At 38.7% G+C, this 27,801-nt stretch overlaps 1 protein-coding gene across 1 annotated transcript in view; it reads left to right on the top strand.

Moving 5' to 3' along the window:
- The window catches only part of ST8SIA1 (ST8 alpha-N-acetyl-neuraminide alpha-2,8-sialyltransferase 1), a 143,785-nt gene that overhangs the window by 76,234 nt on the left and 39,750 nt on the right, over nt 1–27,801 (top strand). Inside the window, exons 3-4 of the mRNA XM_028113253.2 lie at nt 12,853–12,962; nt 19,455–19,547. Of these exons, the coding sequence (XP_027969054.1) occupies nt 12,853–12,962; nt 19,455–19,547 (203 nt within the window). The remainder of the gene's footprint in view (nt 1–12,852; nt 12,963–19,454; nt 19,548–27,801) is intronic.

The following is a 27,801-nucleotide window of genomic DNA, read 5'->3' as shown; positions in this document are numbered from 1 at the left end:
ATCTGTTTCAGTTTTTGAGCAATCCTTGAACTTGTAGAAGATCTTATTGGACATAATACCTGCAGACACTTCATGGTTCTTAAGGGTGAAAAATGACTTGGTAGGTAGATAATAGGGTAGGGAGAGTGGGGGGAGGTAGGGGAGGAGACATTGTAGCAGCCTCAACAAATGTAGGGAGACAAGAAATTCAGGCTGTTTTGGAGGAGAAGCACAGTAAATAAAATGGTGTGGAGGGAATATGGAGTGTGAGCATAAGTGATGTGGTATGAAACAAGAAAGAACAAGGAGTTTGGGGTGTTGGGTTCTGAGTGCCTCAATGAAGATCTCAAATGTTTTTGTCTATGGATGGTGGGGCAAGAATGGGACATTTTGTACATTTTTTGTAGGGGAGTGACTTGCACTAGATTTTGTTTATTTAAAGATTTATTGAGGGATAAGCAATATAGAAAGAACTGTGCATATTGAATGTGTGTAATTTTATGTGTTTGGACAATATGTAAACACTTGTGATAGCATCACTTTTGTTTTGGAAGAAAAATTAGTACATGAGAGTGAAGGATAGATAGTGGGCAAGAACTAGAATCCAACAATCGTGGTAAGCCATTACAAAATTTTTGCAATGAGGTGAGGCGCCAGGGTGGCTCAGTGGGTTAGGCTTCTGACTCTTGGTTTTGGCTCAGGTCATGCTCTCATGGGTTATGATCTCATGGGTCATGGGATTGAGCCCTGCCTCGGGCTCTGTGCTCAGCAGGGAGTCTGCCCCTGCCCCCATGTACACATGCTCTCTCTCAGTCTCTCTCTCAAATAAAATAAATCTTTAAAAAAGTTTTGCAATGAGGATGGAAGGAGGAGAGTAGAAGAACCTCTGCAGAGGTAGGTGATAGGGTGATATTGAGAGAAAATGACTCCAAGATTTCTAGGCTGTGTTGCTGAGAAAATACCGGTCCATTAAAAATAAGGTAATAGTATTGATCACTTACTTTGTGCCACATGGAGCTCATTTAATCCTCACAACTGTCTGAGGTGGGTACAAATGAGAACACTAAGGCACTGAGGTTAAATAAGTCGCCAGTGGTCATAGAAGAAACGTTAAGTCAGGACTCAGATATGGTCAGGCAGGGCTCAAGGGCAATGCTTCTCAATAGGAAGATGCACTGTATTTGCAGAGTAAGATTCTTGCGGTGGTACTTCTACCTCCGGAGTTGAGACTGCGAAGTCTAGCAATGAATGGCATGAACTTGATTCCTGCTGCTGCCGCCGCCATTTTGTGCTCTACTACTAAGAATCACTGGAGGCTACCTTTGAAATGTTGTGCGTACCCTTCATAGTCCTTTCCTTTCCACCATGAAAAGTCTCCCCTGTTTGAGAACTTTTGAAATGCAGCCAGCTTCTGGCCTAAAGTAGAGGTACGGGACTTCCTTGCTGCTTTGGCATTCATGGGTCAGAAACAATGTCTAACAAATTTCAGTTAACTGGGAATTGATTATGAAACATTTGATGAATCTGCTTAATGGTCCCATGAACTGATGTAATATTTGGCTTCTAAGGGTTGTGTCCCAACTATAGATTATATGTGAAAAATACATAATACTCCTTGGAATGCTTATGTATTATTTTTTATAATGGATTGAATCAAACATTTTAATGGAGAAATAGTACCCAACACATGACTATATCACATTATTCAATTTCCAGAGATGCATCCTGTGTAGAAAGAATATTAATAATGAGTTTATCTTTTTTAAATCACAATTTTATTAGTGGAATGGGGAATACAAATCTTAGCATCAGCTTTCTAGAAATTCACTTTCATATAATTGAAGGACAGTGAAACTTCTTTGAATGGTATGGATGTGCAAATATTCTATAATTAGTACTTATATATCCCCAGGAAAAGTTTTGGGTAATGTTTTTTAAGGGTTCAATAATTAAATATCTGTAATAAGAAGAATTAGTCTCTGAAATAAATTAATTACTAGATATTTTCATCATAAAAATGCTTACGCATGCAAAGTAAGAAAACAGCAGAAATTGTAATTTGGATTTCCAAGGGGCTAGTTAAATGACTGAAAAAGCAAATACATATTTGCTTATTTACCAGAAAGGACCAAAGCTGCTTTTGATTCAGCTACATCTTGTCATTATTTTGCCTGTTAGCTGGATGCCATACTTACTAGGAATTTGCTTGGGTTGTCAATCCTTAGTTGAAATAATAAAGTGGGGTACAGAGATAAAGAGATGTGCATCTGAAGAATATTGTTGGAGGGTTGGGGGCTTAATTGATGCACTGGTTAGAATGTAGTTAGATCCTTGAGCGGACAGTGCAATTAAATATGTCAAGGAGGGCATAATTAGATGGGTGGCTGAATGGTGTAATTACATTCATAAGAGGGGGGCTGTAATTAGATGTAAGACAGGGGGTGTATTTAGATGCCTCAGTCGAGGATATAATTAACATGTGGGTGAGAAATTAAATTATGTGTGTGGGTGAAGCATAATTATGTGTGGGAGTCCATGTGGATATGTGGGTGAAGGTACATAGAAATGAATGGGTTGGACTATAATTAGAAGTACAAGTTCATATTCCTGTGGACAAAAACTTGAGATTTTCATCAATAAGGGCAAGCATATGTTTTGACATCATGAGTAATAGTCACTGGCATATATAGCGACAGCCTTTCAAGCCACTTCAAGGGTTGCAAATCAAAAGCTCTGCTTTTCTGTTAAGATTTGAGACCCACATCTAACATTGATAGTGATTCCTCTTCTTAATAATGGCACTTGGTAGTGTTCTGAATACTGAGTGGTCTGGTAATTTTTCTAGCTTTAAAACATAACTGCGTGACATGGAAGACTTGTTCCCCTTCCTATCAAAGAGAGCTGTTTGGAGGGAGTAGTCGGGCGAAACAAACAGACAAACAAAGAGTTTTCCTTTGAATTGTGAAGCGTGAAAATAAAAGTCCAACTTTTTTAGCTAAAACAATATCAGCATAAAGTTCCATGTGTAACAAAATAAGGAAAATTTGGCTTGATAGCTTCACTTATTTTTTTAGTTATAAAATAATATTTATTTAGAAATATTTATGGCATGCTCCCTTTCTTCTCCCCTCACCCCCCAATATGAAAACAACCAAGCAAGGAATGTAGGTTACAGGTGAAACAGGAACAGAAGTGGTAGAAGGAGGCTAGAGAAAGAAGAATCTAGAGCAAGGTAGATGCAAAAGTTATTTGGTGCATCTGGAAACTTATATTGAAGCAGTGAGAGTTATGATTGTTGTCATTAACACTGAGTTTATCTTTTTTATCTAATATATCTGAGATATATTAAGTTTAAAACAGTGGACTATTTTGTTGCCATCTTCAAAAGCAAGAGTATTTAAAAATACTACTTTGTTGCTTAGATAAATTCTTGAAATTAAAGATATTTCACTGGCTATTAGTTTGCTTAATCTGATTCAATCTATTACTCAATTCTCATGTCTAGGCACTGCAGAGCCTCCTCTTGTTTGTTCAGAGCTTAGATTGTTTCTGGCCGAGCTCCACTATGGATAGAATTGTCAACCTTAAGGGGTGCCTGGGTGGCTCAGTCAGTTAAGCGTCTGCCTTCGGCTCAGGTCATGATCCCAGGGTCCTGGGATCGAGCCCCGCATCGAGCCCCGCATCGGGCTCCCTGCTCGGCGGGAAGCCTGCTTCTCCTTCTCCCACTCCCCCTGCTTGTATTCCCTTTCTCACTGTCAAATAAATAAATAAAATCTTAAAAAAAAAAAAAAAGAATTGTCAACCTTGAAAATAAAGTAGCCAGTTATTTTACCAGGAAAATGAGTTTATTTAGGAATAGCAGAGCACTTGCAATTTGGGACATGCAAACTGTAATCAACCGTAGACAAGTCTGGAGAACAAAGGAGAGGGGGGTTTGCTTTTAGAGAGGAAAGGAAGGAGTTGAGAGGGGTGGTTCTGAATAAAAATTCATTGGAGGAAAGCAAGAGTTCAGGTTTGTGGTGACTTCTCATTGTCTGGGCTGTTGCTGGGCTAGGACAAAATCTTCTTTTCCCTCCTGCTGGGGGAGGATAATAAGCTTCCTCCTGCCCAGGTAGGTAAAGTATGCTGCAAGTAGTGGTACAGGCTTGAGACCCCTTCTTCAGGACTTCTCAACTCCATTTTGAATGAGGTTTTCCTTTACTCATTTTCACAGAATCCAAGTGGGTCACCTCTGGGATTTTAAACTTTTTGGCTTCCTTGTACTCCCAGAAGCCTAGATATAAGATTAGGTTTTTTGTTTTGTTTTGTTTTGTTTTTTATAACTTGGATGTAGGGACGTTACAGCCTGCCCCCAATATCTGGTTTTGCCCTATAGTGGTTCTATAGAACATTTTTTATTCTTCAGTTTTTATTTCACATCAATGCATGATGCTAATTTTTTACATTTTAGACATGCCTTAAAGACTATTGTAAATTAATTTGTATCAGAGATGTTTTTACTAAAGTGTTGTGTATTCCTGTAAAAGTAGTTACTGCAGCATTGTTTAATCCAGTTCTCTATCTACTAAGTGGTTGACATTTTTTCTTTTCTCCATGTGCCTCCTCCCCTTCCCGCAGGACAAGCTCAGACTCTAAAAGGGTTAGTGATTGACGGTGGTTAACTCACTTCCTCGTAGAGATAGTGTAATTATCATTCAAGACATCTAGTTATGTCTATGGGATAGAAGATGGGTAGGCACAGAGTGTCCTCATGTTAGTAATTGAAGTCACTGGCCCTTAGTGCTTTGTTGTCTTGTGTGATTGCACATGAAGAGGAAGAAGTGAGGCATCTTGCTTTGGAAATGACTTTGGTAAATAATGCTTCATTCACTTAATTATAAAAACCATTTTGGGATGCTCTAGAGCTATTTACATAAGGCACAAAAACCATGGCTTAGATTCTTCAGATTTTAATAGCATTCTTCCAGAAGTCATATTGTAAGCCAGGAATAATTTATCAGGTGGTATTTGTAATTTGCTTCTGAAAAAGTCTTGTAGCCTGTCTTCACCTTCATTTATGCCATAAAACATTAAAGACCCTAATTTTTGTGTTTTTTCTTTCAACTTTCCTAAGATTGTTTAATAGACCAGAAATCTCAGCTACTTTTCTTATGCCTAAAAACTTGAGATCCCAGGTCTCAGGGTCACTTCCTCATAGAGATGTCCTATATAGCACTCTGTACTTTCCTATTATATTTATTAAATTGTTTTTCCTGTTAACATGTTAGCTCCATGAATGGGGTACATGTCCATTTTGTTCACCAGCATATTCTCAGTATACACAGCAGCTTCTGGTCCATCAGAGGTGCTCAACAAATAGTTGTTGAATGAAAAGGTAAGTTGGACATCAGGCTATTTAAGAAGAGACCCAAGCAACGTAGGCCATGGGCCATGATAAGGATAAAGGGATAACTCAAAAAACAAAATTGGCGATGGCTTTATTTATTGGCTCTTATTTAGAGAGTGGCAGGGCTCATGTCTGTTCTTGCAGTTTGGAGATTAAAATATATATCCATTGTGACACTAAGAAAATTCCACTTTAGGGGTGCCTGGGTGGCTCAGTCGTTAAGTGTCTGCTCGATCACGAGCCCCGCATTGAGCTCCCTGCTTGGCGGGAAGCCTGCTTCTCCCTCTCCCACTCTCCATGCTTGTGTTCCTGCTCTCGCTGTGTCTCTCTCTCTGTCACATAAATAAATAAAATCTTAAAAAAAAAAAAATTCCACTTTAGGTAAGGTACTGGTGAAAACAGATTAGATGTTCGACAAAAATCTGATTAAATAATTAACATATTAAACAAATAGTCGATTATCTGCTCTGTGCTTACTTGGGATATAGAGTGTTGAGCAAAAAAGATAGGCTCCTTGCAATGATTCACACAAAAAAATGTACATTTAAAAATTCATTAAATTCAGGTACCTGGCTGGTTCAGTTGGTTAAGCGACTACCTTTGGCTCAGGTCATGATTCCCGGTCCTGGAATTGAGTCCTGCATCAGGCTCCCTGTTCAGCAGGGAATCTGCTTCTCCCTCTGACCCTACCCCCTCTTGTGCTCTCTCTCAAATAAATAAATAAAATCTTTAGAAAAAGTTCATTAAATTCATTGATTCATAGAAGTAGTTGATGTATCCTCAAAGGCCAATGATAAGAAATATTTTGTTCAAGATCAATATAATTCTTTGAAGTTGAAAGTATCTCACCCAAAGATAAACTACATATTATAGTAGTCTAGCAATATACAGATACATTTTTTCCTAGAGAATTAAATTTTTTAGTATATAGTAATGTACTAATGCCATATATAGGACTTCAGAGTTTCTGATGATGTTCAGTGCATCACCTTATTTTAATTCTCATAATCATACTGGAAGACAGATGGGATAGTTATTATCATGCCTGACTTCCTGTGAGGCACTGAGAGTTTGAGGGGACTGGCAATCCAGAATATGAATACCAGATGGTTAATATAATATAGTCATTAAGAAGATGGCCATTAGGGTGCCTGGGTGGCTCAGTTGATTAAGCGACTGCCTTCGGCTCCGGTCATGATCCTAGAGTCCCGGGATCGAGTCCCGCATCAGGCTCCCTGCTCGGTGGGGAGTCTGCTTCTCCCTCTGACCCTCCCCCCTCTCATGTGCTCTCTCTCTCTCATTCTCTCTCTCAAATAAATGAATAAAATCTTAAAAAAAAATCTAGAATCTTAAAAAAAAAAAAAAGAAGATGGCCATTAATAGATGGGACAGTGATAGGCAAAAATATATGGACAAAGATCCGTCAGGTGAATTAGTGGTCCAGCAATATTTTGAGCTCATCCATATGGTTGATCTGCCTAATTCATTCTTTAATTTAGAGAATATTTGTTTGTTGTTTGTTTTTTTTTTAATTGAAGTACAGTTGACACACAGTGTTACATTAGTTTTAGGTGTACAACATAGTGATTCCACAAATCCGTCCATTATGCTATATGCTCACCACAAGTATAGCTACCGTATGTCTGTCCCTATATAACGCTATTACAATACCATTGATTATATTCCCTATCTTGTACCTTTTATTCCCATAACTTGATCATTCCATTACTGGGAGCCTGTATCTCCCAATCCCGTTTACCTATTTTGCTTATTCTCCTGGCTTCCTTCCCTCTGGCAGCCATCAGTTTGTTCTCTGTATTTATGGATCTGTTTTTGCTTTTTGTTTGTTTACTCATTTGTTTTGCTTTTTAGATTCCACGTATAAATGAAATCATATGGTATTTGTCTTTCTCTGTCTAACTTATTTTCACTTAGCATAATACCCTTTAGGTCCATCCATGTCACAAATGACAAGATCTTATTTTTTTTTTATGGCTGAGTAATATTATGTTGTGTGTGTATGTATAGATGTGTGTGTGTGTGTGTGTGTGTGTGTGTGTGTGTGTACCGTGACTTCTTATCCATTCATATACTGATGGACATAGAGTAGTATTTTTTAAGGTTAGCAGGAGGAGTTTTATAGTATACTATATTCTCAGACCCAGTAGACATTTTCTGGCAGGGATGCAAGGAGATACATTTGAAAGGAAAGGATGCAATGCCTTAATAAAAAAACACTCTTTGCCAAAATAATAATATTCATGTGGAAACAGATGACCAAAAGTTCTTTCTAGGTACTGTACCCCAGAAGGAGAACATTGCATTCACATATTCTGGTAGGCACTGACCATTGCCAAGCTGAGATATTCTGTATTTAAAATAGCACAGTGACAGTATTATATCAATTAGTTAAAATTCCACAGTGTTTTCTCAGTTAAGTTTTTCCTCTCTGTAAAGCTTTGGTGAGATGTTATTGTGCCCAGAAGAGTGTGTACATAGGAACTTGAGAAATATTTATTGAAATGAAATTGCTTGTGTGAGGGCCAGCAGTTGACCAAATGGAGAAGTAGCAAGCAAATATTAACAGAAAAAAAGAAATGGCTTCCCCCATCCCTGGCCTTTAGTTCAAGAGCTTTAAAAAAAATTTTTTATAGTATATGAATATAATAGTTACATTTTACAATTGTTAAGGTAGAGTTAGACAAATCACTCTATTATCATGTTTCCCCAAACCCATGGAATCTCAGTATTTTGCGGCTTGAACAAGTCAGTGAACTGTGCTAGAAGAAGGAAAGGGATGAAAGAAGGGAAAGAAGAAAGAAGAAGGGAAGGAACACTGTACCAGGAGCTCAAGGAGATGTATGTACAACATCTCATATAATCCCATATAATCCTGTGATACTAGCCCTCTTTAGAGACAGGAAGTGGAACACTGAGGGGTCAGACAGCCTGCCCTATAGTCCCACAGTCCTACAACCTGGAAGTTAGGAGGTAGGAGGCACCTAGCTTTTTTTCTTTTTTTAAGTTTTGTTTAATTATTATATATAGGGAGAGACTGCACATGAGTGGAGGGAGGGGCAGAAGGAGATGGGGAAGGAGAAAATCTCAAGCAGACTCCCTGCTGAGCACAGAGCCTGACACTGGGCTTGATTCCACAACCCGAGATCATGACCTGAGCCAAAATCAAGAGCCCATTGGCCAACCGACCGAGCCACCCCAGTGCCCCTGGAGACACCTGGCTTTATGTTACTGCTTCTACTTCTGCCCTTTCCCAGATACGCTGCTTCTGTGCCCAGATTCTTGCCTGGAAGCCTGGGGTTGCTAGTCAATCTGGTTCAAGAACTCTTTCTTTTCTCTTTTTTTTTAGATTTATTTATTTTAGTGGGGGAGGGGCACAGGAAGAGGGAGAGAATTCTCAAGTAGACTTCCTGCTGAACATGGAGCCCAACACGGGGCTCAGTCTCAATGATTTTAGAATCATGACCTGAGCCGAAACCAAGAGTTGGATGCTTAACCAACTGAGCTACCCAGGCACCCCTCAAGAACTCTGACAACAATGAGGGAGGGTTTAAGTTGGCTTTTACAAGACAAACTAAATATTATTATTATTATTGTTATTATTAATTATTATTATTATTTTATTATTGGGGGGAGGTAGAGAGAGAGGGAGAATCCCAAGCAGACTCTATGCCCAGTGCAGAGGCCAGTGCAGGGCTTGATCTCACAACCCTGAGATCATGACCTGAGACAATATCAAGAGTCCTATGCTTAAATGACTGAGCCACCCAGGTGCCCCAAGGCAAACTAAATATTAGTTGAGCATGAATGAGCCCACACTTTTAAAATAACTATATACAAATAGATATGCAAATAAACATGTATAACTCACTGAGCTCAGATCAGGCTTCTTTTTTTTTTAAGATTTTATTTATTTATTTAACAGAGACACAATGAGAGAGGGAACACAAGCAGGGGGAGCGGGAGAGCAAGAAGCAGGCTTCCCGCTGAGCAGGGAGCCTGATGTGGGGCTCAATCCCAGGACCCTGGGATCATGACCTGAGCCAAAGGCAGATGCTTAACGACTGAGCCACTCAGGCGCCACTCAGATCAGGCTTCTGTCTATACTGTGAACCAAATCTATCCTTGTTAAGGTTACCAAGTAACCTTCATGTTGTTAAATCCAGGGGGCAATTTTTAGCTATTATTTTACTTTATTAATCTATTTATTATTGCAAATCTATTGTATTTGCTACTATTTTCCCCCTTCTTTTTTGAGAAACTTTTTTTTTAACTTGTCTTCCCAGACACCACACTTTCCTGTTTTTTTTTTTTTTTCTGCCATTTTATTGGCCACTCCTTAGTCTCCTTAGTGTCCTGACTTCTTGTTGGAGTGTCCCAGGATTCAAGTCTTTGACCTCTTCTCTTTTCTGTCTACACCCATTCACCATCTAGTCTCCTAACTTTAGTTCCCTAGTGTATGCTGATCACTCCCAGCTTTCTCCAGGAAAGACCAGTTCCCTGGATGTATTCTCATATTTCAGTTGCCTCCTTGACACTGCCATTTAAATGCCTAAAGGAGATGTCATACATGACATATTTAAAATTGAACTCCAAATCATTTTCCCCAAAACCTGCTCCTCTGTAACCTATACCTCAGTAAATGGCAGGTCCATCTTTACAGCTGTTTTTGCCAAAACCCTTGGCAACATTCTTAATTCCTCTTTTTTCTCTTACTCTATTTCTATTACATCAGCAAATCCTTTTGCTTTTCCTTCAGAATATCTCCAGAATCTGCTCACTTCTCACCGTCCCCACTGCCATCACCCTCGTCCAAGCCACCAGAATCTCTAGTCCACTGTTACAGGAGACTCCTGACTGGTTCCTTTCTTTCTACCCATGACATCTTATAGCCTGTTCACACAGAGGCAGAGTGGTTGTTCCAAAATATGGCATAACGTCACTCCTTTGCTCTCTCTACCTTGACTTGATGTTCATCTTGGAACAAAACCCAAAGTCTCTATCATATCCTTCAAGGCCCTACAGAATCTGTTCTCCAGTCTCTCTGCCAGTTAACTCTCATTTTCTCTTCTACTTATCAATCCCCTGCTTACTCATCTCCAGACACAGTGGGGTCTTTGCTCTTCCTTTTGTACACCATGAATGTTCCTTCCTCAAGGTCAGCAACAGCAGTTCCCCCTGGATGTCCATAATGCCCACCACCTCATTTTCAAGGATTTGCTCACATGTCTCCTTTGAGGTCTTCCCCAGCCACCCTATTCGAATTGCAGTTCTTCAAAAGCCATTTCCTGATTGTTTCATGCCAATGATTTGTTTCTCTCCACAGGCATATCGCCATCTGACATACTGTTCTTTCCACTCATTTGTCTTTACTCATGAGAATGTAAGCTCCATAGGAACAGGGATTATTACATATGTCCCTGTCACCCAGAACAGTGCCTGGAACATAGTAGGCACTCAGTAAATACTTGTGGAATAAATGAATAGCTAATTTGAGCATATAAACTTAAATCTACATCTAACATAGATCTAACCAATGTATTTCTTTTTTTTTGCACTTCTATTTTTTTATATATAAATATATTTTCTTTTTTTAATTTAAATTCAATTAATTAATATATAATGTATTATTTGTTTCAGGGGTACAGGTCTGTGATTCATCAGTCTTATATAATACCCAGTGCTCATTATAACACATACCCTTCCCAATGTCCATCACCCTGTTCCCACATCCCGCCACCCCTTTCCCCTCCAGCAACCCTCAGTTTTGTCCTAAGATTAAGAATCTCTTATGGTTGTGTCTCCCTCTCTGGTTTCGTCTTGTTTCATTTTTTCCTCTCTTCTCCTATGATCCTCTGCCTTGTTTTGGTAGATCTAATCAATGTATTTCTAATGTTGACTTCAAACCCTCCTTAGGACTGACTGAGGAAAATGCCACATATAACCCTGGATCAATCTGGACGTGTTAGAGTGCTGGCCTTTGCCTGTCTTTCTTCTCTCTCTCCCTCTCTGGAGTTCACTAGACTGTTCTTTGTTGCAGTCATGCAGGAAATTCTTAATTGTCTGCGGGTAAATGCTTAGTCTTTACCATTTAAGTACTGTATCTTTATCAACTATATTTTCATAGCACTGGCTGTTCCTTTTACATACTAGAAATAGAGGAAGTAAAATTTTTTCTTGTGCTGCATTAAGTGCTGACCTCAGCTCCTAGTGATCACACAGACTCTTGGAATTTTATTTTTCTGGTTTAATTACTTTGTGCCTATGTGAAGCTCTTATAGTATATATTCATGTATTCCATTTATTCTTCTGGTGTAATCCATATTGGCTTCAAATTCATGCAGAATGGCCTACTTAATATCAGAATGGTTATTTTATGTACCAGTTCTATAGATGTAAGTTCTTCCTCCAAAGAACTGCAACCAATATGTATTGTTTCAGCAAGCAGGAGATTCTGTACTTCGTGGTTCTTGCTGACCCAGCTAAAAGACACTGAAGGACACATTTCACTTCCAGGGGCTATTGCTAAGTTTTGATAGTCCCTGGTACTATAAATAGCACTTCAGGGAACACTCAGGTACACTGGACATTTTCTTTGCAGTTCATTTCAATGTTTGCAGAAAGAAAGTCACATGCTGTCTGGTTTGCACAAGTCCCTTGCCCCTTACCGCCTCCCAAGTTCTAGACAGACCCACCCAGAGTGTACATTTTCTTATAAACACAGCATTTGCTTTCGGCATACTTTATGCCTTTGTTTATACTGCTTCTCTGCCTGGCAAAATCCTATTCATCCTTTAAGATTCATCTCGAGTGAGAAAGCTTTCCCTGAGTTGGCTTGGCAGAAATTTGCCCTTTTCCTCCTGTGTGGGATTCTCCACAGCACTTAGAGCATACGTCTTCTACAACAATTTCAGCATTACATAAGAGTCTGTTAGATAAGTTTCTATGTTCATAGTCCCCCTACATCCCAAACTGAGTCCTGAGGCCTGTGACTTTCTGTATCTTTTTTTATTTACCCCTAACAGCATAGGAAACACTCAGCCATTGTTTGTTGAGTGAATTGCAGTTTGTAGGAATGAATGAAATTGCATTCAGATAGGGAGATAGAATCCATTTGAGCTTGTTCCCAGTTTAATGCCTTTAAAACTAATCCTATGTTTAGTATGGATTTTTCTCTTTTCCCTAGCAGCCACTTTCTACAATGTACATGGTCAGTTTGATTCAAATATGTTATATTTAAATACACTTCAGGAAATTAATTTTTTATTATTTATTTATTTATTTATTTTAGTTTCAAAGGAACAAGATAGTTTATTCCTTACAAACTTCTTGGCATCTTTCTTTCTCCATGCTCTTTTGATCTGCCCAGTCTTCAATCAAATTCTTCCAACGGGTCTGCTGTAAACAATGATTTTGTGAGCGGTTGTGTGTTCTCTGCAGTGAAAACCCGCCTTGTTTTCTGTTGCTAGGCAACCCCATTCCAGCTGCCCTTGAAGAAATGCGCGGTGGTGGGAAATGGTGGGATTCTGAAGAAGAGTGGCTGTGGCCGTCAAATAGATGAAGCAAATTTTGTCATGCGGTAAGAGAGAGCACCCACAGCGCGGCCTCCGCCTTCTCTCCTTTTCCCTACCCCTTCCACAAGCCCTGGGGCCTTTCAAAGCTAGTCACTTGTGATTAATCAGTTGTAACTGCTCTTTAGCTTCTCTTCAAGTTCATATACAAGTGAGTGTAGGAGAGGGCCAGGGAGCAAGGGAACATGCCCAAGAAAGTACAAAACCAAGAAGGGCTCAGATGTCCTGGGGAGACTCAAAAGTAGAAACACTTAGATTTTGCTTTAGATTATATAGTTGGGTGATAAAAACTTCAAAGATTGTTTATAAATAAACGTTTTCATTTATTCATTTCGCTCTACACCCTTTTCATCTTTGTTTTTCACTAAAGCATTTGTGAGTAGCAAGTGGGATTTGAAGACAGATCTGATATGTGTATGGCTGGGACAACTGGAAGGCAGGTGGGGGCAGAACTTTTGAGCAGCGAGGAAGTTTGGTCAAAGGACTAAGCAGAGTGATGACATGTATGTCACTTGAAGGGGAACACAGGAGGCTTCTGCAGGGGTATGTAAAAAACAGCTAAGATGCATCCAGCCAGGGGTAGAGACCATCTACCTGTAGTGGCATCAACCTGCACTGTTGGGTGATTTTGACCAGAAGTGAAGACAGCAAGTGATTGGATTGACATGGGTTTGGGATTGTCTGGGTAAGAGGGAGGAAGGAGGGGAGTGACAACACGGAGAATCCTGGCTAGAGAGAGTATGAGGTGACATACCTTGAAGTCTGGGCTGGATAGGAAGTGGGCTCTGAGGAATATGAACAAGGGAGGAAGGGCACCAAATGGGTCCCAAGGACGATGTGTTTTAGTCTGCTGCCTGCATCTGACCTGGGAGTGGTAGCCTGCTGGGAACTGTTTCTCTAATTGTTTCAAACCTGTGGGGCCCAGATACACAAGTTCCCCTTGGCCCAGAGACAGGTGTTTAAGGGGCATCCCTTGTGTGTTCTGAATGCACCTGCTGGTTTAGGCAGCATGGATCCACAGGAGAGTGCCAAACTGGGGCATGCCCTTCCACAGGCTTTGGCAGGGCAGATGAGTGCTAGGATGCTGGCACATAACACCTGCTGAGTTTGGCATTTTACATCTTTTAAAGGGGGGAATGGGAGCACCATTCCAGGGCAAGCAGCACCAGCAAGGTAGGAAAGTACAAAAATGATACCAGCACCTCCATCCCTGGAGAGAGTTCCAGCAGACCCTTGCCCTTCTGGCAGATGCTTTAAGATTGGCCAATGAATTTCTTTCATATGTGGTCTAGGTGCTTTTCAGCTTGCTGTTTTTGCACTGGGACCCAAGATAATGAGCCTGGGCATGAGCCCTTTTAAGATGGGAGTCTCCGTTTCCTACAGTCCTTTGGGTCTTCTAGGTATAAGCCATGCTGGTTTTCAAAGCCAGATGTTTCAGGGCCTGTCTCTCTGGTGCAGGTCCCAAGGGTTGGGGTACATGATGTGGGGATCAAATACCTTGCTCGTTAGGGATATGCTCCATATTTGTGAGATCCCTCCTACTTGTGACTTGCCATGCCAGGAATAGTGTTTTTGACAAGACTATGTCTCTGCCTCTCCTACCTTTCTTGATTTGGTCCTTTTATCTTTTGTTGTGGAGTTGCTATTCAGCTTATTTTCAGGTCTTTTCCAGGGCGAATTATTCTATAAGTAGCTGTAGATTTGGTGTACCAACGGGAGGAGGTCAGTTCAGGGTCTTCCTATGCCACCATATTGAACCCCTGCAAAGAATAGGACCATTTTCATAATATATTTGTATTTTTTAAAAGCCTCACTTAAGGTTTACAATATGGGAGTAATTAAGTGTTTTTTTTTAAGATTTACCTGAGAAAATTCGGGTAGTATCATATGTTCAAGTTGAACATTTAGTGAGTACATATGATTAGAAAGCACGTAGTATGTCTGATCTTAGACTATAGGGTGCATGGAGAGTTACCGTGAGAGAACAGATCCAAAAATAGCCTTACCTGCACACAGTGATATACCACATTACAGTTCAAAATGTTTTTCAGTATTAGGATATAACAGTATTATAATTTTCTTTGCTTAGACATTTTTAAGTACATTTTCTTATCTTTTTTTTAAGATTTTATTTACTTATTTTAGAGAGAGAGAGCATGAGCAGGGGGGAAGAGGGGGTAGAGGAACAGGGAGAAGCAGACTCTGGAGGAGCAGGGAGCCCGACGCAGGGCTCGATCCCAGGGCCCTAGGATCATGACCTGAGCTGAAGCCAAATGCTTAACCGATTGAACCACCACGCATCCCTCAAGTACATTTTCTAATGCTAAACATCTGTTTCTTGTTTTTCAAAGTAAACATTTGCTCTATAATCCAAAGTAACACTTTAAAAAATAATATTATTGAATACCATTTATCTGGAAGGTCTGCAAGACAAAGGTAACATGCTTGCATCTTGGAGATGATTTGGGTGGCTGAGGGATACAAGTGAGGGCAACATCATTTTGGTGCGGTAGAATTATGCTCAAATGTGTGTTTTACATACTTAAATATGTGTAACACTTTTAAAGTTTTTATTTAAATTCCAGTTAGTTAACATGCAGTGTAATACTAGTTTTAGGTGTGCAATATAGCCATTCAGCACTTCCAGAAACACCCGGTGCTCATCACAACAGGTTCACCCCTCAGTCTCCATCACCTATTCAACCCATTCCCCCCACCCGCCTGCCTCCTCTCTGGTAACCATCAGTTTATTCTCTATAGTTAAGAGTCTGTTTCCCAGTTTGCCTCTCTCTCTCTCTCTCTCTTTTTCCCTATGCTCATTTGTTTTGTCTTCTAAATTCTATATATGAGTGAAATCATATGGTATTTCTCTTTCTCTGATATATTTCACCTAGCACAATACTCCATCCATGTCACTGCAAATGGCAAGATTTTATTCTTTTTGATGGCTAAGTAATATTCCGTTGTCATGGAATGACACTTATCACTTCTTTAACACTTCTTTATCCATTATATATCACTTCTTTATCCATTCATCAATCAATGGACACTTGGGCTGCTTTCCTATTTTGGCTATTGTAAATAACGCTACTATAAACATCAGACTACATGTATCCTTTGAATTTGTGTTTTTGTGTTTTTTGGGTAAATACCTAGTAGTTCAATTGCTGGGTCGTAGGGTAGTTCTAGTTTTAACTTCTTTTTTTTTCTCAAAAAAATTTTAAAAGATTTATTTGAGAGAGAGTGAGAGAGAGAGCACAAACGGTGGGGGGAGGGGTAGAGGAAGAGGGAGAAGCAGACTCCCCGCTGAGAAGGGAGCTTGATGCAGGACTCGATCCCAGGACCCTGGGATCGTGACCTGAGCTGAATGCAGATGCTTAACCAACTAAGCCACCCAGGCACCCTATTTTTAACTTTTTAAGGAACCTCCACAAACTGTACCAGTTTGTATTCCTCCCAACAGTGCAAGAGGGTTCCCCTTTCTGCACATCCTCACCAATACCTGTTGTTTCTTGTGTTGCTGATTTTAGCCATTCTGACAGGTGTGAGGTGATATCTCATTGTAGTTTTAATTTGTAGTTCCCTGATGATGAATGATATGCATAACATTTAAAAAGTAATTTTATGACTTTTTTCTATTTAAAGATTCCTCTTCACCAAGCCCATTCCCCTGCTACCTCTATGCCCCAATTCAAAGAATATTTATCTTTCATCAGTTCTGTGATCACATCTTTTAGGAGCATGAGCACAGTTACTAACACACGTTAGCCATTAATATCTGTTAATTGTGCCAATGAGCGATAATGCAAAGTTTGAAACACTTTTACACAATTATGCCTTATTAGAAACAATTTGTATTAAATGTGCCTTTTATATAAATCTGTTATTATCAATTTAGGAATCGAGGAACTAAAATTACAGTGTGCTTTTTCTAAGAGCTACAAGGAAGTGTCATAGACATTTGCACTTGAAGAACTTAAGACAGATATTTACACCAAAATGCAGTATCATTATTTTCCAGAAATGCATTTATAAAATATTATCTTAATTACGTTAAGCATTTCCTTGTGTTGTAGGATTTGACAATCAGTATCCAGAAGTTTTTCTTGAGCTTTTACTGTAATAGAAGGTATGAAGGAACCCAGGCATATGAGCCATGGATCAACCTACAAGGAACACACAGAAAAACAAAGTATTTGTTCATTAAAACTGACATGTTTCATTAATGACAAAACAGGTTGACTGCACTCTCCAGCAGTATTGAGAGGTTACAGTTTTGGTATAATGTGTTTGATTCTTGAATGTTATGAAGGACCATCAAGATCAAAGCTTCCTTAAGATATAAATGCTCAAATTTTAGCTTATGTTTTATCCTGAAAGTCACCTTCATCTTTGCAAAGATCAGTTAAAATCACAAGACCATAGTCAGCACTCCTGCCACATGAGCCTGGTTGGTAATGCTGAAGCTCACTCCCTCACAAAGGTCTTCAGAAACTACCCGGGATATGGTGTGACCACGAGACTATAGACACCTCAAGAGGAGGCCCTGTGACTTGGCTCTCCCTGCTCCCCAGACCCTTACAGTGACCACTCAATGGGCACTCAGCAAAAGTCACCAACTTGCTGACTAAATAATCTGTGGGTAGCTGCCTGAAGATCCAGCATCTCTTTACTGTAGAGCAGATGAAAGGAAGATTCCAAATCAACTGAGACAAGTTCCACCCAAGATGCCCTGATGTGGTAGGAGTCACAGGACAAATACAAGACAACATCAAGGAACTTGAGCTGATCAGCTGAGTGGTGCACGGACAATTCCCTGTCCTGGGGAAATTTGTAGGGTAAATTTAATAGTTGAGGGATGGCAGAGACCTTAATGTTTATATCTCTTTACCTACAAATAAATGATGTTTTAGTTTAAGTAGTCAAGAGTTAGAGATGCTCTGATATGGTAGGAGTCAAGTTAGAGCTAGGGGTGGAGGGGAGAAATTAGGACAGAGTAATAAAAGAAAACCTAATGGGAACTACAGACTCATTTAGGGTCTTCATAAAAAGTGTATATTTGATTACAGATATATTTCTGATACACGATATTTTTGAGTTTTTACTATGTGTGAGGTATCGAGGTAGGGACTTTTTATACATTTCTTACTGTAATCCTTACAACAACCTCATTTAAGAAAAGTTATTATCCTCATTTTGTGTCATGGGGAAACCAAGGCCAGGCAGATGAATTAACTTGCCTGAAGTTCCAAGGGCAGAAAGCCATGGGATTTGGATTTGTAGTTGCCATATTTTCCATTGTAAACATTCATAAGACATTGTGGCCAAGGAAAGCAATCGGCTCTGGGGTGGTTTTGTGTGTGTGTGTATGTGTGTGTGTGTGTGTGTATGTGTGAGAGAGGGGAGTTACTTATTTTTTTTTTAAAGATTTTATTTATTTATTTATTTGAGAGAGAGAGAGAGAGAGAGGGAAACAGTATGAGAGGAGATAGGGTCAGAGGGAGAAGCAGGCTCCCCGCTGAGCTGGGAGCCTGATGTGGGACTCGATCCCAGGACTCCGGGATCATGACCTGAGCCGAAGGCAGTCGCTTAACCAACTGAGCCACCCAGGCGCCCCTAGGGGAGTTATTTTTGTCACCAGGAAAACATCACCTGTACTCTTTCCCTTGGCTGAACTGGGACAATGGAGAATCAATGCATTTCTTTAGATAACAAATCATTGTGTTTCACCAGTATATTTCTTTCTTTTTTTTTTTTAGAGGTTTTTTTTTTTTAAGATTTTATTTATTTATTTATTTGAGAGAGAGAATGAGATAGAGAGAGAGCATGAGAGGGGAGAGGGTCAGAGGGAGAAGCAGACTCCCCGCTGTGCAGGGAGCCCGATGCGGGACTCGATCCCGGGACTCCAGGATCATGACCTGAGCCGAAGGCAGTCGTTTAACCAACTGAGCCACCCAGGCACCCTCACCAGTATATTTCAACCCATACATTGATCATGTACACAGAAGTTGGACATGCATTGATTTAGGAGGCAGAGTTTGCTCTGAATGTACTGTTATAATTTAGAATTTGGGAACAGAAAGAAAACCACAAGCAAATACAATTCTTCCCTGTGTCTTGAAGTTTCTGGGTATACAGAGAACACTGCAAGCCCTGTGTCCTTAGTGTACCACACCCTCCTGAGCTCTAGTTTCAAGCCTAATACTTCCTGTCCTACCACCCCCAAAATATTTTGAATGGAATAAATTCATTCTAGTTAATGTCTCCTTTTTAATAGATTACTTAACTCTCTAGTTGGCATTTTCCTCTAAAACAGAACTCGTTTTTATGACTGTGTTTTGAAGATGGTTATAGTTAATCATCTAATGACTGTTAAAAGGGAGAGGTGATAAAAATGATTATTTGTGAATTGAGCTAGATCTAGTAAAATTCCTATTTGTCATGATAACTGACTTGATTTAAAAGTTTGTAAATCATTCTAAAATGTTTTGTTTCTCTAGATGCAATCTTCCTCCTTTGTCAAGTGAATACACTAAAGATGTTGGATCCAAAAGTCACTTAGTGACAGCTAACCCCAGCATAATTCGGCAAAGGTAAGAGTTTATGACTTCTGTTTGTGAGGAACTAAAGAGGAAGGGCTTTGAAGTATTTAACATCTTAAGGCAATGAACATAATTCAGTTTGAGAAACAAAGAAGAAAACCATCTGGACAGGCAGGAAGGATGAAGGAGGGAATTGTAAATAAACTTAGCAGGATTATGGGAATCTAAACACTGTTTTATGCTTCTTCTGGGATTCTGTTTCTTGCCTTTAGAGATGGTAGAAATAACATGAGAATCCATTGTTTTACTCAAAGAAGCAATACAGTCATCTGCTTACTCATATCTACTACTTTCTAACGTGTTGGCTTTAGTCCCAACTCATTGATTGGCATTGATTGGTAAACTGAATTAATATTAGTTTTGTTAAAGAATAAAAAAAAGAAATGACCCATCTACTGCATATATATGCATGAAAATAGCAAAATCGTCAGAATATACAGGAATGATATACAGGAAGGATGATATTACATTACCTTATATTGCGTTCAATCAGATTTGGGAAAGCAGATGGAAAATTCTTGCTCCCAAATCAATTCTGGAGATCTTAGACAGCTGCTGTGGAAGCTTTTGGGGGTTGGTCTCCAGTTGACAAAGCCCATCAGTAAACTGTGGGTTGTTTCTCCAAGGATTGCTCATTGTAGAGAATGACTCAATCTCTGTGAAAAGAGAAGTGAAACATTGCCTTACACTCTCCTGCATAGCTAGCAATTAAGACTGAAATACCCAGATGTTGTGGGCTCAGGCACTTGTCATCTAAGGGAATCTTATCCAAGTGACCAGCACATGTGTGTCACTTTATAAGCAATGTTGCACTACTCATTTTGGTTCATGAGTAAGCATTCCCATATAATAGATGTCTAGAAATACAACCAAACAGTTCTTAATTTTGGCAGATACTGTGAAATCACCTCTCCAAAATGTACCATTTACTTTCTCTTTTGTAAAGGATAAGACTGCCTGTTTCCCAATACTAAAAACAACATTATGTACTATTAATCTTTTAAATTTTTGGCAATTTGTTGGGGGAGAGATGATATATTATTTACTTAATATGCATTTCTTTTTTCTGAATACAGCAAGGGCTGAGTGAATATTGACTGTTAGTATTTTCTCTGTGAATTGCCTTCTTATATTTTTTTGCTCATTTTGTGCTGTTTTTCTTTTTTAAAAATATTTTCCTGTTGGTTTATAGGAACTGTTTATATTATAGATATGTTTGCTGTATATGTAGCAAATATTTTCTTCCAGCCTATCATTGATCTTTTAACTGATGTCCTTTTAAAATTTAATATGTTTTATGCAATGAAATTTGTTAGTCTTTTCCTTTATGGCTTCTTTAAAAAAAAACAATGTTTGGATGATCTTCCTTACCCACATTCCTTCCGTTGAAAAAATTATTGTCCTGTATTTTTCTAGTGCATTTATAGTTTCATTTTTCATGTTTAAGAAATTTAATCCAGGGGCGCTGGGGTTGCTCAGCTGGTTGAGCGTCCAACTCTTGATTTCAGCTCAGGTCATGATCTCAGGGTTGTGAGATTGAGCCCCACATCGGGCTCTGAGCTCAGCATGGAGTCTGCTTGAGATTCTCTCTCTCCCTCTGCCTCTACCCCACCCCCTGCTTGTACACACTCTCTCTCTCAAAATAAATCAATAAAATCTTTTTTTTAAAGATTTTATTTATTTATTTGACAGAGAGACACACAGTGAGAGAGGGAACACAAGCAGGGGGAATGGGAGAGGGAGAAGCAGGCTTCCTGCAGAGCAGGGAGCCCGATGCGGTGCTCGATCCCAGGACCCTGGGATCATGACCTGAGCAGAAGGCAGACGCTTAATGACTGAGCCACCCAGGCGCCCCATAAAATCTTTAAAGAAAATTATTTTAAAAATCCATTGTTATTTCCTTGATCATTTTTAAGTTATCTAATTTTTTTGGCGTAAGCTTAAATTGTCACCAAGTATGTACTTTCAGTGTATTCTATATTGTGCATATGCTTTAAATATATATTGCCAAAATCTCAAAAGTGCAGATTTAGCTCCTTGGATGTTACACGTCCTCAGTGTTCTTTGTCAAAGTAACTCGTAAGTTGAGCTTTCTGGCAGAAAAAGGCTGACCACATTTTAATTCAAGTAAGTGTTAAAATCTGACCCATATAATCACCTTACTTCTGAATTCTAATTATTCAACATATAAGTAAGGTATGGGAGTTGCCAAGAGTTTATCCCCTGGATAAAATGAGGTATAACCTCTTTGTATTTCTTATAAGGATCTTTTTGCTTTTTCTCAAGGGACACTCCCTTAGACACTGTGTATCTTGGAAATGTTTTTTTGCTGGCTGGAGTGGTTTTTACACTCTGGGACAATGCGTCATTGTAACATTTGGGTGGTAGGAGGTATGCCTTTTGTGAAGTGGAGGAGGGAAAATTGTGGAAGTAGAGTCTGGAAAAGAGATAGTTGCCTTGACTGGCAGATTAGGCTTCAGCAAGTAAGTTTTAGAAAAGTATGTAAGTGGAAGTTGAGGATTTGGAAGTTTTGAGGGGAGAGGGAAATAACAATGGAAGCTTCATAAGGACAGTGTTGCCAAGGTGCTCATTCAACAATACTTTTTGAAATCTGCTCTGGGACAAGAAATACTAACTTGAATGAGACACAACTGAAGTTCACACCCTGAGGTTGCTCACAGTCAGCAGACATTCCCGTGGTCCTATTGAATGGTCTATACCAGGGTCTTGGGGGTTCCCTGCACCATTTCTGAAATTTATAGAAAAATTTCATACATGTGCATGTATTTTTTTTTTTTTATCAGATTTTCCATGGGTTCCATTACCCACAACTGTTTAAAATTTACTGGCCGATCCTGAGTCATTCTATGGTAGCATGATGTAAAAATAGAGATGAGAGTTCTCAAAGCTTGCTTTCAAAGAGTTTTTCAGTAGAGTTGAAAACTCAGTTAGCCATTTGCCCATACCAGGAGTTCAGTATATATTGGAGCAAATGATTGTTAAAGATAAAAACTGAAACTTAATTGATTGTCCTATTGTGACATTAAGAATTCATTTTTATACTTTGAGGCCCCAACTTGGGAAATGATTATTTGCTGCCACTAGCAAAGAGCAGCAGGATCCTGAGTGTGTGTTTCCATGTAAGCATATTAGGGGTGTTAGTATAGGTGTGAGCAGCTTGGGGTCAAGACTCTTTCATCTGTATTCCTGAGACCCCAACATGTTGTTTGGCATACAAGATGTGCAGACCAAATGTTTATGGAATGAATGAATAAGTGAATAAATATATTTTAAAATCTCCTTTAAACCAAATTTTACAAACCAAATTTGAATGATGTGGTTTGAATTGTCTTATAAAAGGAGATTTTTTTTTCCTTTGGTGTCAGTTAAAATATTTATGGTTTTAAGATGAGGAGATGACTTTTTTAGTAACAGATATTTCAAAATAGTATTAGTGGAATACTCAGGTGGGAAAACTTATTTACTCTTTTTTTTTTTTTAAGTTGACATGAATTAGGAAACAAAAATTTTTAGGACAAATGGAGTGTAAATCAATGGTGGAATTAACATTTTAAAATTTGTAAATGCCTAACTTTTAATTCGTTAGGATGATATGAAACCCCAGTATTTATGTTGAGGTTCTTAATATCAAATAAGGCCTGGGTAATCTCTTCCCATACAATTGGAACAGCCTTCATCCAATGATTATCGCCTCTGATTTTGCTAAAGACAACTGGGACTTGTAGTGATATTAGCAGGGAGAACAATTATTTTATTTATGTACTTTAAAAAATAATTTGAGAATTTAGGAAAATAACTTTGGTCTAAAGAAGATTATAGCAGTTTCTCTTTAAAATTCTATATGACTCACGTCTCAGACTGTGTTCCTAAAACTTCTGTATCTGTTGTGCTGGATGACTTCTTTTTCTTTTCTCTCCAAACTCAGAGCAGCTTATCAGTGTTTACCTCAAGGCTTGGCATTCATTGATAGCCGTTCAGTCTAACGTCTGTCATGATATAAGAGAATTAAAAAGCAGATACTAAAACTGGAACTAGGGGGAGCAAGTAAAAGATGGGGAAGAGATGCCTCTAAAAAGGTACAGATCTTCATGAATTTGTGTCTGAGAGACAATATTACATAGTGGTGAGGAACACAAGTTTGGCTTTAAACAGATTTGTGTTCAAATTCTGGTGCCAGTACTAATGTGCTTCTACTTACTGGCTGTGTAACATTAGTTTCTTAACCTCCCATCTGTCAAGTGAGAATAAAATTGCCTTGAGGTTTGCTGAGAAATATAAATGAGATAATATAACTGTCCAGTAGAAGCTGTTCTGACTGACATCCAGCATCGCTACTCGAGAGGATTCTCCTTTTGGAATACATTTTGTTCTTGGATAAAACATATTTTCAAATGTATTATTGGGCTTGTCAAATTAAGGGACTCTCCAAGGGTATCTTCACACTTCTCCCCCAAACTAAAAAAAAACCCTAAAAAACAGAAAATCAGGGAACTAAAGCCAACCGTGAGATATAAAACTTTGATCTCAATGCTAAGATCAGGAGACCAAATCCAGGACCTACCATACTAATGTATGTCCCATTTTAAGCCCTGATAAGGGACCTAATGTAGTCTCATGTCATTAGCAGCCCTTGGTTTCCAACAGAAGCACAAATTTCTTCTGGAGGAAAACTAAGAATTTCCATATATCACTTTCAAACAAATAATAAGCTCATAAACACTGAAATGTACACCAGCCATTAACACTGAGAGTCCTCAGAGACAAAAAGCAAACGAAAAGTTACAGATATAAATGCCTGAGAAGGTACTGGAATTGTCAGATGTATATAACTAAGTATGAAATCTTTATAAGAAAAAAATAAATCGAATAAGTCAATAAGAGAATATAAAAATTATCGAGGTAACCTTGAACGAGAACTAAGTAGAACTTTTAGAAATGAAATATATGATTGTTGAAATGAACACACATCAGATTAGACATAACTGAAGGAGAATTGGTGAGCTGGAATAAAGGATATAGAAAATATGGAGGAAAGATAACAAACATGGAGGATAGAATGAGAAGGACTACATTAAAGTAGAATTGTGGCATTATAAAGTAGAGGTAAAGATTGAGACTTTTTAATTTTTATTTTATTTTATTTTATTTTTTTGAGACTTTTTTAGAATTAAATAATAACGTAATCCATAAATACAGGAAACACGAAGCATCAAACATTGTCAGCTAAATTAAAAAAGCAAACCTAGACCATCTTAGTAAAACTAAAGATAATAAGAAGCTGTAAAAAGCAGCCAGATAGAAAAGACAGATGACCTGCAAAAGAATAATTAATTAAAAAGCAGAGTTCCTCCAAGAGTAAAAATGGAAATCAGAAAGCAGTGGAAAAGTACCTTCAAAGTACTGAGAGAAGAAATACTCAACATAGAGAGATGTACTCAGCAAATTATTTTTCAAAATAAAAAACATTTTCTGAAAAACAGACATGGAGAGTATTTACCACCATTAGATGTTCCCTGAAAGAAATTCTAAAGAATATATCTCAGGAAAAAAGAATGTTACTTCAGAAGGAAAAGCTGGGATGCAAAGAAATTGGTAAGCATGTAAACAAATCTAAACATACCTCATGCACATAAAATAATAATACATTATCTTTTCGTATGATTTTGATTTGTAGTGTCAAAACAAAAGGCACAACTAAAGTACTGGAAAATAACATCACATAAATTGGGAGGGGGGAGATCAGAGTTGGAAATGTTTTAAAACTCCTTGTTTCAGTTATTCATTGCACAGTAATGCATCACTCTTCATGGCTTAAACAACAACAATTATTTCAGTGTGTTTCACGGTTTTTGTGGGTCAGGAGTTCAGGAAGAACAAGGCAGAGCAGATCTGGCTCATGACCTCTCTCACCCGGTGGCTAGAGTTGAAATGGCAAAGGATTGGAACAGGGAGGCTATCTCCCTTTCTTCATGTAGTCTTAGGGCCCTCCATGGGGTCTCTCCTCATGGGCTAGTTTGGGCTCCCTCACAAATGGACTGTTTACATGATAGCTGGCTTCCCCCAAAGCTAGTATCCGAAGAGAAGAAAGTGGAAGTGTATGGCATTTTTATAACCTCACGTTGGAAGTGACTTCATACTTCCTCTCATACTGAGTATCAGTTCCATCATATTCTGTTGGTTGAAGCAATCACACAGGCCCACCAGGTTCAAGGAGGAAGAGTCCTAGCATAGATCCACCTCTTGTAAGAGGAATATCAAAGTCACATTATTAGAAGAGTATGTATGACAGGATTATGGGCATGATCATCTTTAGAAAATATAATCTGCGACAGTCTGCCCTTAGGCCAAACAATTCATATCCCTGAACCTTCAAAATAAACCCAGCTCCTCCCTGAAGATCCCCCAAGACTTATCCCATGACAGCATAGACTTAAAGTCCCAGGATCTTAACAACAACAAAAACCCATAAAGTTGAAAGAAGTAGCAACAGCAACAAAAACCCAGAAAAGCATAACCTAAAACCAAAAATACGGCAGAAGGGATTTAAATAGGCAACGTTGATTTTTTGAAATGTCTGAGTGGATTCTTTGAAAAGGTGGTAAATAAAAATTATTTTAAAATAAGCTTTTCATTATTTTTCTACACACCTGTTTTAAAAACAAAAAACTCCTAGTGTATACAAATATACATATCATGTTATGGATAATTTGAAAATGACACTCTTTAAACATATAAAAATACATCCGTGGTTTTTTAACTTAAGATACATCTATTGATGGAGTAGTATGCAAGGATACTCTGAAATAAAGTTCATGAATAATTTTAATAAATGGTAAAATGCTCATGTTATAGTATTCAGTGAAAAAATAAGTATATAAATGTGTATGCTTCAACTATAAGTATACAATTATATGCATAGAAAATATCTAAGGAAATAAATCAACAGTTTCCAAATTTGCTGCACAATTTTATAATAGGAAAAAGTCATTAAAAAGCAACCTTTGTTATTTGATATTTTTTCCTAAGAAGAGCTCATTTTGACAGTACAGCAGCCCTATGAGTTAGAGGGGCAGACCACCTGAATAATGCCCCAATTGTGTGTGTGTGTGTGTGTGTGTGTGTGTGTGTGTGTGTTCCTGTCCCTCCTGATCTAAGTGAGATTAGCTTAGACCTCACATTTTGTGTACTGAATTTAGAAAGTCAGAATCTTCTCTGATCTTTCTAGTGACATTGTCCTGGGAGCAGTGGAGGTGAGCATGGCACCAAGGAGCCAGCTCCTAACACAAAATAGTTACTACATCAAGTGTCCATTTATTTCCTTCCTCCCCCCGCCCCTGTCATCTTCTAATCCTTAGCATTAAATAGCAGTTCAGAGCAAATGTTAATCTAAAAGCATTGGTTCATAATTAGTAGATAGATATTGGAGTAGCCTAAATTCTCCTGGTAATTTCATGCAGGTCCATTGAGAATGGGTTACATCCCAGTGATAAAACATTAGGGGTGGACTCAGTGAGAGTACCAGTGTAGGAATCTTTACACGGGATTTATATTCACACCACCATACCAAAAATTTGTACCTGCTCCTCCTCAGCCTCCTTTTTAATATGTACTTCAGTTGTATAGTTTTCCTAATCAGCAGAATGTCAGTGAGTTTCAATTAGAGTGGAAGGAAAGGAAAAAGTGAAGGTGGATTTCTGAAAACCAGTAGGATGGCATTGGCTGTGTGATCTAAGATAAGTTACTCAGCCACTCTCTGCATATAGCATGGCAGGAAAAATGTTGTTAACAGTTGGCACCAGAATTTTGTTTAGCAAGTGTGCTGCTGTGTATGGAACTCTTTTCTTGCAGACTTCTGGGAGTTAGGGAGAGACTCGGGAGCATGGTGTTGATTCCAGAGTTGAACGTGAGTAGTAGAAAATATAGAACCACTGGGATGAGCCAAAAGAGAGGAGATAAGGAATAAAGAAGGCTAGAGAAGGGAGAGGTGGTGAAGGAGCAGGAGAGAAATCCTCTGGGAACCTTAGGCAGGTTGGCTGGAAAAGAACTGAAATGTCTAAAATCAGTTGTAAGTGGTTTTCTGGAAACTATGTGTTCTGATATTATTTCCCCGTGACCTCCCTCTCACCTTCTCTTACTCTTCAGATTTCTAATATATCCAGGCATTTTTATATATGGGGTGTGTGTGTGTGTGTGTGTGTGTGTGTGTGTGTGTGTGTGTGTGTGT

This window comes from Eumetopias jubatus, unplaced genomic scaffold (assembly GCF_037043125.1).
Source record: "Eumetopias jubatus isolate StellerSeaLion01/CBP00866 unplaced genomic scaffold, mEumJub1_p1.0 scaffold_8, whole genome shotgun sequence".
Lineage (NCBI taxonomy): Eukaryota > Metazoa > Chordata > Mammalia > Carnivora > Otariidae > Eumetopias > Eumetopias jubatus.
Note: the sequence above shows the minus strand (reverse complement) of the source record. Positions and strands in the feature narration are given on the sequence as shown.